Genomic DNA, 11,359 nt, shown 5'->3' with positions numbered 1-11,359 from the left:
TGCTCTGGGTGAGCCTGCTTGGGCAGGGGGGTGGGACTGGGTGAGCTCCCGAGGGCCCTGCCAGCCCCAGCCAGTCTGGGATTCTGGGATTCTGTGATTCCTAGTAAATACGAGATTTAGATAGAAGGAAAATAATTTAGGAAGCAGGTCCACAGTGCTCAAAAATACATTAAAAAATAAAAAAAATTCATCCTGCTTCAGTCAGCGTCTTTCCCAGGTTCCTTGCCTGTTACAATCCACACACATTTCTTGTACCCTCCCCGGGCGAGCAAGTCATTGCCCATCAGCTTTCCCAAAAGTGAGAGCAAATTGCGGGCAAGCCGTCAGCTGAAAGAGCATCTTTTTGCAGGAGCAAGTTACACAAGGTTCATCTAATTTTCAAGAGAGTCAGCAGCTACACGGGCTGCCTCCGCAGGCCGACCCGCATTGCAGACGCCGCTACGTGACTGCTGGAACTGGCACTCCGGAGCGCCGGGGCAGGCTGGCCTTCAGCTGTCAACAATTTTGGCGAGGTTTGCACTGAAAGCCGCGGCGCTCGAGAGCGGTTGAACTGCAGGCGTCAAGCAAAAACCACTGCCGCTGCGTGAGCCAAGCCAGGGGGGGAAATCTGCTCACCCGCGCCCCGCGTGCTCTCGCGCGCCGGAGCAGCGATCCGTCTTTAAGCAGCCAGACCACGTGCTAGGGCACGTCAGGGGCTCGATGCACTACGTTAGAATCATAGAATCATAGAATCATAGAATCACTTTGGTTGGAAAAGACCTCTTAGATCATCGAGTCCAACCTCTAGCTCCAGTGTCGAGACGTTATGTGTTTTAGGGAAACCAAGCAACACACTCCAAAGAACACAGGCATGAGTGCAAGGCAAGAGAACAGAACCACCCCTAGGGATGGAGGGTAGGGCTCTGCCGTGGCACGCAACCCATAAAACAACCAACGCTACGGTTTTAAGGGCAATGCAGTCATACCAGCCATCTCCATGGGCTTGAATACGGGCTGCGACTCAAAGCACAGGTCTCTCTCATCCAGCGTCCAGGAGTCGTTGCGATCGAGAAATTCTTTGTAAGACAGCTTTTCATCCATGATTTCTCCTGGGAATACTGCAATTAGAGAAGACGGCGGCACAGTCAGAAGTGAAACGTTAAGCTGCAATATTTAAAACAGATTATTACATGATATGAAATTCAGAGGCCAACAGATAACGTGAACTGCTAGCCAAACCAGAGACCATGAACAGTCATTTTTTACTGCTTTGATCAAACTCTTCAAGTATAAGTAACAGAACAACGGGAATTTCTGCATCTTGATACGCATGTAAGACCAAGAACGGGCCCACACGTCATGGTGCTGTCCTGTTTTCGGATGCTGGACAATTCAGCTCCTCACACTCATCGCTAGGGAGAGTTTTCATTAATGTATGAGCTGGAACAACCCTGAGACGCTGAACTTGTGAGGCTGAGCAAAGCTTTCAAGCCTGTCAATGCAGAAACGTTGACCACAACCTGCTGCTCAGGTCACAGCGGGGCAGAGGGGAAACCAAAGCCCGTTCCTCTCCCCCCAGGCATCGACACGCAGGCTCTGAGCATCTTTACAAAAACGTTAGCACCACCGCAGACACACAGTACCACCCCTAGGGTGGCTTTGCTCTCTGTTTCACTAGGAAGACAAACTCCAAATAATTTCAGCAAATAACTTTTCCCTGAATACCTCAAAGGCCTTTATTTAGACTGCATCTAAGGAAGAAATTCTGTACACTGAGGGTGGTGAAACCCTGGCAGGGGTTGCCCAGAGAGGGGGTGGAGGCCCCATCCCTGGGAACCTTCCAGTCCAGGTTGGACGGGGCTGTGAGCAACCTGATGTGGTTCAAGGTGTCCCTGCTCCTGCAGGGGGGTTGGGCTGGGTGACTCTAGGGGTCCCTTCCCACCCAAACCATTCTGTGATTCTATGATTTATATATCTTTATATCTCACGCTTAAGCCTAATCTTCCCCCAGTTTAGAATAAAGACAGTTCTCTGAACACAACAACACATCGAAGCCTGATGGTTTATATCTGACCAAGGAAAATGTTAATCTTCCTTTGCTGGCCCGCGTTAAAGACAACTGCACTGAGACCAAGAGCCTGCAGCAATCGGAGAGTCAAGCGTTTCATTACCGAAGCCTTGGTAGGCACCTTTCACCGCCTCTACATGCCCCACAGAAAAACACATGGAAACAACGAAGTTGGACTACGTAAAACTAATTCGGTGAGGTTTGTCACAAGGAATATTAAAAATATGCAGATTGGCCTTCCCCTGAAGTCCTTACAAGCTGTTGGGAGATGTTTAGAACACCAAAGCAAGAAGGTTCAGTTGTGAGCTGAGACACCCTCCAACAGCAGCAGTAAGACACGCTGTGGGCTCTCCTCTTCCTCATCTTCTGTGCCTGGTGGTTTTGGGGTTGTCTGGTTGGGTTTTTTCACTTTAATAATATCTCTTCTTTGCTCCAGCCTACTCACTTCTCCCAGTGTAGCGCCTTGGGATGAACCAGTGGACAGGCAAGAGCTTGTAGCATCCCTGCAGCCCTGCCACGATATGCAGACATACGAAACACTGACAACAGCCCCAGCTGCACCAACATCTTCATGACCAAGAGGATTCAATTTCATGACCAAGAGGATTCAATTTCATGAACAAGAGGATTCATCTTCAAGACCAAGAGGATTCAACTTCATGACCAAGAAGATTCAACTTCATGACCAAGAGGATTGCACCTCTGTCCTGGGAGGCCGGGATTTAGAGGCGCCCCAAGGGGGGAGGTGGTCCAGCCCTACACATTGTGGGGAAGCTTTGGGTATGAAGGGTACGGCACACGCGTCTCTGCTGACCACTGTTTCTCACACTTCAACCTTAAATCACTTCAAGAGAGAAAGAAAAGCAGCGGCTGGTGGTAACGGCCAGGATGGGGAAAAGCACTGAGGCATAAATGGAGTCCTCCTTGTAAGTAAGGGATGTATCGATATGCACAGCACGTGGAAGGTCACTATAAATGAGCTAACACCTGCAACGTTTGATTTACACTTAAAAATAACACACAAAAAAATCCTGAACTTCCGTTGTGCCCATCCTGGCTGCGCTGCTGTAGCTCCCTCGTGGTCTCGCCTATTACTGTAAAAACCCGGTCGCTTCAGCTTTCAAAGACGTTTCCAGATCCTGTAGTTGTACAAAAGAAACAAGAACATATACCCTAACGTCTTCAAACACAACAAATGCAGTGGGAAGGCTCAAAACAAATACCCAGCCTCCTGACTTCTCAGGTGAATTTCCATTTTAAGGAGACCTGAATTCGCCAACTCTTCTATCGACACCATTGGACTTTCAAACTGATTCCCAGTTTCTTCTGGGAAGAAACACAAAAAGATTTGCACCAACTCCTTCTCTCAGCCCCTAATGCAATATCCCATGCAATATCTCTTGCCAATACATCTCTTTACGCTTTTTATATCTTTACCTTCACTTAGGCTAACGATACCACTTGCAAGACTGGAGCTCAGGAAAGGGAATTGATAAGTGTGCCTGGAAGATATCCCTGAAGACGACCCTTAACTCGGTGCAAAGCTGCAGTTAATAAAAGCAAACCCAACGTTAACGCACAGAAGGAACAGAAGAAATAATTAAAACCACAACGCTGGTATAAAAAAGCGCCAAGCGCTGCCTCTTCCAGGAGGCTGAGGTACCAGCCAGTCGCAGACGGAGAATTCGTAGCAAGGTGGAACAAAGATTCATAGAGTGGTTGTAAAAATTCTAATTAAAAAGTGACTGAGAAAGGTGAAAGAGGGCTGGGGGTGGGGGTGTTTGGTTTGCATCACAAAATAATAAACCGATACCAGTACAAATCATAGAAACACAGAATGGTTTGGGTGGGAAGGGACCCCTAGAGGTCACCCAGCCCAACCCCCCTGCAGGAGCAGGGACACTGAAAAATCAATCAGCGGTTACGACAACTTGACCAAATTTTGGTTTTACAAGAAGAGGAGGTGACGCAATCTAGTTCAAAATGTGTCGAAATCCCAGCCGAGTACATAAATACTTCTCATAATTAAACTTGGGAGCTCCGCGCCGTGCGGCATCCCCGGGGTCTGACGCTGTGCAAGGTCAGAGGCGTATGACGGCCTGCGTATTCCTATTTTGAGTCATCGACAGCAATACGCTTTAGCAGGGACTTCACACAGCTAATCCCCAGGAAAGGCAGAAGAATTAATGAGTTTTATCTCCCCTGGCGGCGTTACATGAACTGCCAGCTTGTCCTCCTGCTCCGGCCCCAGCCCTGTGCAAACGGAGGTGCCTCCAGCTCCCAAGCCAACCCCAATGGGGGTGTCCCAGGCGTGCTCCGCTTCCAAGGGGGCTGAGAAACGTTGTACCAGACGGGCCGGACCGGGGATGCAGAGAGCAAAAAGGAACCGGATCCTCAAAGGGAAACGAGAGGCACTGTTCAGGAGAGTGCTCATGGCACCGGCGTTTGAACTTGGGCGTCCCACAAGAAACAACCGAACAAGAATCATGCTGGAAACATCCTTTTTTCCCCCACCTGAAACTCAAAATACAGAGGAGGCTGCCCACCAGCCGCAGGTTGGGTACCGACACCACAAGTCGGGCACTAACTACGGGAAGTGCCATGGTGCTCTACCAGAAGTTCACGACTGTAGAAGAGTCATAGAATCATAGAATCATAGAATGTTTTGGGTGGGAAGGGACCCCCAGAGGTCACCCAGCCCAACCCCCCTGCAGCAGCAGGGACACCTTGAACCACATCAGGTTGCTCACAGCCCCGGCCAACCTGGCCTGGAATGGTCCCAGGGATGGGGCCTCCACCCCCTCTCTGGGCAACCCCTGCCAGGGTTTCACCACCCTCACTGGAAAGAATTTCTTCCTTACATCCAGTCTAAATAAAGTTCCTATTCAGATTCTGGTCCAACTAAGCAGAAATAAAACGTATTTATTTTTTACCCTTATATGCACTCTGAGGGCCAGAGAATGGGAATTCAAAGAGTCATTCTAGCAAACACAAAATCTTCTGCTACCCTACTCCCGCGTAAGCACCGCCGAAAGCAAGCACTGCAGAACTGCTTTTGAATAAATTCCGTTTCTGGCCATCAGTGGAGCTATGCCTACTTCTCGGGCTACAACCCCACAGATGCTCCAAGCACCCTAAAGCAGCGCTCATTTGGCAAGCGGGCGCTGCTTTTCTGCCAGTGGCTTTTAGCCGTGATCCCGCTCCGTGACCACGTTTGACACGGCTGACTCCAGCGGCGAGGGCACGGAAGCGTCCCAGGCCGAGTCTGACGACAGCTTGGCTTCCTCCGCACGAAGGACAAGGTGTAGGGGTGCAAGCAGGCAAGGCGACGCGTGAAGGCGCCAACCCCCCTCGCCTTCAGCCAAAAAATCAGCCTGGGCAATCCTGGCTGATCACGGAGCCTGCAGGTGGCTTAAAGGCGGACAATTTAAGTGGGAAATACTTTATTAAGACAGACAACGATGGCTTAGAGTTGCATGGTGCTTTGACGAGGAAGTGTCACTACGGGTGTCAAGAGACGTTATTATTTACGATTATTTGTGCTGCAGAATAGCAAGGGACTTAATTATACTCTACTGTAAATTCTTCTGGACAGGAACCTGTCATTCATTTGTCTATATAACTCCACTGAAAGCAAAAAAAACCAACCCCAGGAGCCTATAAATGCCCTTGTCAGTGCGAGGAAGAGACCTGGGAGCAGTTAAGAAAATTTGACATGAACCTTCTCAAAAATGACTTCAACTGATTTTTGGATGCTCAGCCTGACCGAGCGTAGAGCACATTGCCGGAACCCGAAATGTTTTAACAGAACCTGGTAGTACTCCAGCACAAACACCCATCGCCGTATCGGTACTCCTAGAAGACCTCGCGGGGGAAGAACGTAAAATTAGGATCACAACAGGTAAACCAGAAGTGAAACCTCCCCTTTTTTATTATTATATTTTGTTCCAAGTAGACAGGTTGCATCCATGCCTTTAAACAAGGAGGAGAGGAGCCTCCCTCAACCACTGCTCGCCATACAGCCACCAAGCGGACACTTCCAGCTTATTTGTCACCCCCACCCCATCCCGATATTCCATTCCTCCTTAATCAAGCAAGTTTTGTGGCACATGAGGAACACGATCTTAGAAACAGGGTCCCAAGGGCTGTAGAAAAGAGGATGTTTAAGTTCCAAACCCATTTCTAGAGACCCCCCTAAAACACACAGCCTGCGTGCAATCTACAATTAACAGACGTAAAAGCCAACAAAACCGGCTGGCCAAACTCTTAGATGATCACTCCTGAAAGGGCCTATTAACATGTACCAGCAGCAGATAACGAACTCGACACAAAATGCAAGTTTGACAGATCCCACAGACCTGTGAAGCCATTTTAGCGAGTATTAAAGCTTTCTGATAGTTGGAAATCCGGTTACGACGGTTAATAATATAAACCCATGCGGGATTACGGCTTACAATGTCTTGCTTAAAGAAAAAAAATACCATTAACAACATACTTACAAAGCAAACTTGCTTCTGAGAGTAAAAATACAGATCCCATGCAAGTAGCACCTTCCCTGAACCGATCCCACAGCAGGTTCCAGAGAAAGAACACAAAACATTTAGTAGGGCTGCTGAGAGCGTTGACTTGTTTGGTTGATCATCAGCATGGTCACATAGGCCAAGTCAGAAGCTAAGCCATATAAAAGAGCACTTCTGGCAACCTACACCACGGATGCTCCCAAGGTGGGCAGTCTGCTGGGCTCCAACCTCCCGGAGAAGGAAAATATCCGTACCCACTAACACGCAGGATAGCACATGGCGAACTCCCAGCAAGGAGTGCTCTTAGCAGAGGATTATCATGATAAAGCCTTTTCGCCGCAGGAAATGCTAATCTTGATGGGTCACCGACCAGCTCTCCAGCTCGAGGTTAAGTGTCTTCAAAATTAATGAGTCTGCAACCGTGAGATGTCCCTGCCCGCACCCAGCCAAGCAAAGAGAACGAGAGAAGCTTAAGAGCTTCATTCCTATAGCTGATCCTAAGGCTAATTTGCCCAGATCACCGCAGTGGTTCACATCTTAAATGGCTGCCAAGTTTGCCTTGCTGAGAGCACCACCGATAGTTTGACTGGTCGGCAGAACAAGCCATGCCCTGCAGCAAATCCTCGGCAATCTCAGCGGGAAGGGAGGACCACACCATCTCTGCAGGGCATGGTACACTACTGCTTTTAAAAGGAGCTTCAGGAAGCAGCGGCAGAAGGCTGGGCTTTGGCAACACGCACGTTTTTCTATTCTACGTGAGGTTTTGAGCTGGTTTGGGAGCCCCTGGGTCCTGCACGAGGCTCTGCTCTGCACAGAGCTGCTATGGACAGCAACCTCCGATTCCCAGCGTAGGGATTCACGAGATATTTGCCTGCACGTCCTCTCTGATCATTTTTTGTGCGCACACACAGAGGTAGCACCTTCGATATGCTAACCAGTGGGGTATATAGGATGGGGCGAGGTGTGGAACATCAGGTAAACCCCCTACAGGCAGCCAGGACGTTCCGGGTTCTCCTCCTTCCCTCACTCGGGACATGGATGCATCGCTTGGGGTTAGGGACACAGAATTCTCCCCTCAAAGGTTCCATGGAACCTCTTCAAAGGTGCTGAGGTCCCTCTGTGCACGCTGGCCTCAGAGTAAACGGGAAGCTCCTCACCGGAACATCCTCGCAGTATTTCATTCGCTGTTTCGTTATTTTATAAAATAGAATATTGTCTGCTTCAGAGCGAAGGGCCTTAACATCGCCGTAAACGAGTATCGCAGCTTCACCGACACCCAAAACGTAGGGGATAAGCGCAGACCAACGATGACATGGACGCAGACCAAAGGAAGTTCGCACAGTTTTATGCAAGAGGATAAGAGCTCAAGGTTAAGAGGTTTTGCATTTCATAAATATAGAAAGCACAAAGCTGGCAGCCTTGATGGGCAAGAATTTAGCCAGACCAGAGCCATCCAACTGGTTACTTTCTGCCCGGTGACTTCCCTCTTGTCAAACCGAAATACAGGCAACTCCATTTAAGCTTTTTTTCTTAATAAAAATCTGAGGGCAATTGAACACTGGAAGGGTTGCCCAGAGAGGTCGTGGAGCCTCCATCCGGGAGGAGATAACCCAAAACCCAGCAGGATGGAGCCCCAGCAGCCTCCTCTGCCTTCCCTGCCTTGGGGTTTGGACTCGAGCCGTCAGGGGTCCCTTCCAGCCTCCTAAGCCTTCGCAGGCACTTCAGGTGCTGCTTTTGGGGGAAAAGACTTCTGTCCCCACAGCAGACAGAGGCTTAACCACCAGGAGCCAGTGCAGAAACCAGATCTGGATGAGATTACTCTTTACTTTGCTGCAAGGAGAAGCACATTAAAGCCCACCGTTGAGTTAGATGGGAAGAGGAGGATCAGGAATGCATTACAGGTCCTCGAGAATCCGCAGGGCGTTTCAGACGGTGCTGACAATTCGAGACGCGTTTTGTCGCTCTCCGTCTGAAACGCCGCGCTGTTACATAACCCGGAATGCCAAAAAGGCTCCGCGCGTACGACTGTCACAACCGCTATCTCCTAACGTAAAAGACACAAGGTCAGTAACTTCAAAGTTCAACGCAAGGTTCGTATTTTCCTGTTAAAAAAAAAAATAATCTGCAAGGAAAAAAAAATATGCCAGCATTAGACTTTGTCGTATGGCTTTTTTTTTTCCCCCTTACTTATTCTACCTAAAGAGCCATGTCCTCAGCAGCGACTGCTTCACGATAAATTGCCAGCAAGGGCCAGGGATGCGCAGCAAGCGCCTCCCACCCCCAGCTCTAAGCGCTCTACAAGCAGTGTTTGTTCTCAGGCTCCCACATCCCGCTGGGAACGTCAGATGCTCGGGAAGTGAATAATTTGTTATCGTGTCTCAGATGTTATTGGGGAAGTTTTGCAGAGCGCTAACACCACTGGGGACTGCAATACAGGGCAGCTTCCACCAGACGCTCTTCAGAACCCTTCATCGAGACCCGCACTCCATAGACTCTACATTCTTTAATAACGAAGGCACTCGAAGCCCCTATTTTTAACCAAAAGGCTCCCTGAAGACCTATTTCCACAGCATGGTCACAGGCACATGTGAACACAACGGCTCTCCTTCGGAGACCTCTTCTACCCGCGAAGCGTTCCTCCGAGCACGTACCTGTCCGGCGAAGTAAGAGAGCGCCGCTTGCATCTTCTGCGGGAAGATGAGGGTTACAGGGATGCCTGGGCCACCGGGAGGTTCAAAAGCAGATGCTTGAAGCATGGTTGAATATTTTTACTTTTTGCTCTCCTTGGGCTTTTTGTTTTCTTTCTCCTAATGGATATTTTGGAAAGCCAAGTGATAAAACTAAGACAGTCTTATTCTTTCACTTGAGGTTCCTTCCTAAAGCTCAGGGCCTTCTGCGTATCCTTGGTAGTGAATATTTCAATCCAAAGCCATGCAAAAACCCCACAAACCTGTTCAAGAGGCCCTAGACAAGATGCAGAACACCTCCATGCATAGGAACCCCAAAGCGGTAGGGCCAAGACTGAGTCAGCTCAATCACTCCCCCATTCCCCGGCCTCACAGAGGAGAAGGTGGTACAAGAAGGTGCAAGAACATCTTGACCAGGCAGGCTTGCCCAAGATTTATGAAGCTGAAATAAGCAAAATTTGGAGGCAAAAGACTCACAGCGTGGGAACCGCTGGCTCCTTATGGCAGGTGTACGAGGCCTGTCCAAAACCCAGTTTGCTTGGGAGCCCAGGAGATGTGAGGAACAGGCGGTGGAGTCTCACCCCCTGTGCTACCAACCTGGCCAGAGCTCCCGAGCACGGAGATCTCATGCTCAGGAGCACACAGGTCTGCGAGTGAGAGCCACGTGAAAAGAGTCACGACTGAAAAAAGCTTTGTTTAAAGTAAATATCCCCTGCCCTTCCATAAAGCCTCATGCTGAGTTGTGATGCTTTGATGTCCTACAAAAGCCTCCCCACTTCCAGAGCAATCTGGAAGCCCCGAAGTGTCTTTGCGGTGACTGCAGCCCCTCCGCGCCCGGTACCACCCTGAGCGGGGGGAGCGTGTCCCCCACGCTGTCACCACGAGCCAGTGATGCTGCCGCTTACAGCAGTGAGCTGTGACCCAGAGCGCTGTCATCCCTTGTTCCAAGCAGGACAAAGCTATTTCCCCTGAAAGGGCTGTTACCGAATTTAAACGGCTCTGTACTGATCCAGGGAATGCTCCAGTTCAAACACATAATTGTAACTTCTTCCAGCGGGGTCGGGGAGAGGCTGGGGCAGCACCTCAGACATGGCAGTGGCACATTTTGAGAAGACTGACCGTGCTCCAGATTAATTCAGGGTCAAAAGACTGCACAGTGCTTCAGAGCAGAAGCCTTCGAGAGGAGAAGAGAAGCCTTCAAAAGGAGCAGAGGAGCCTTCAAGAGGAGCAGAGGAGCCTTCGAGAGGAGCAGAGAAGCCTTCGAGAAGAGCAGAGAAGCCTTCGAGAGGAGCAGAGAAGCCTTCGAGAGGAGCCAAAGCAGCAGCAAGGAACCAGCATAAGGATTTGTTCAGCAAAGGTCAGTGCTGAGCTTAACACTCAAGACTTTCAAACATGGATATACGAAGGCATGAACTGCCACCCTGGAGGGGTGTAAGGGCTTTGGCTTTCAAGGAAGACAGGTTTGGGAGTCCTTTTCCTCCAGGGCAATTGAAGTTGTCTCCTGAACAGGGACACGGGTGTCCCCTATACCTCTGAGGATGTGGGTGAGGAAAGATGGGAAAACATGGCTGGACCCCAGACAGGCAACGCAGAAGTTTGGAAAACGCGTGGGATCTGCAGATGCTGTGCACGCACAGCCGGTACCGTGTGGGCCCTGACCTCGGGACATTTGCTGCGAGGTGCCTCTTGGGAATACGGTGACTCCATGGAGCTGGGGACCAGAGGACTCCTCAGCAGCGCGAGGCCCAGGAAGAACCACCGTCCGGCTGATGTGCCAAGCTGGTCCCTGCGACACGTTGTAGGGACCCTGGGCTGCCGCCTGGACCGGGGCCAACAGCGAAAGAGGGTTCAGGACACCAGAAACCCAGAAAAGACACAAGGTTCTGCCATTCTGCAAGCAGGATGGGGGCTTTCAAAGCACAGTGCTCCCCAGGACATCCAAGATCCAGGGAGTGGATTTAAAAAAAAGCTGAGGTATAAAAAAAACCCAGTAACATTCTTAAAGAAAGCATCCCCTCCAGACCACCTGATGATGATTTGGTAACTCCTGTGGAGGAGCTCCAACCTCCTCCAAGCTTTATCCTTCTGCACTGAGACCAGATCAC

General features: G+C 50.0%; 1 protein-coding gene across 1 annotated transcript in view; it reads right to left on the bottom strand.

The window, feature by feature from the left end:
* The window catches only part of LOC104121810 (microtubule-associated protein 4), a 163,549-nt gene that overhangs the window by 77,785 nt on the left and 74,405 nt on the right, over positions 1-11,359 (bottom strand). Inside the window, exon 4 of the mRNA XM_035889476.1 lies at positions 966-1,097. Coding sequence (XP_035745369.1) covers positions 966-1,097 — 132 coding nt within the window. The remainder of the gene's footprint in view (positions 1-965; positions 1,098-11,359) is intronic.

Source organism: Egretta garzetta, unplaced genomic scaffold (assembly GCF_000687185.1).
Source record: "Egretta garzetta isolate BGI_Z169 unplaced genomic scaffold, ASM68718v1 scaffold912, whole genome shotgun sequence".
Classification (NCBI taxonomy): domain Eukaryota; kingdom Metazoa; phylum Chordata; class Aves; order Pelecaniformes; family Ardeidae; genus Egretta; species Egretta garzetta.
Note: the sequence above shows the minus strand (reverse complement) of the source record. Positions and strands in the feature narration are given on the sequence as shown.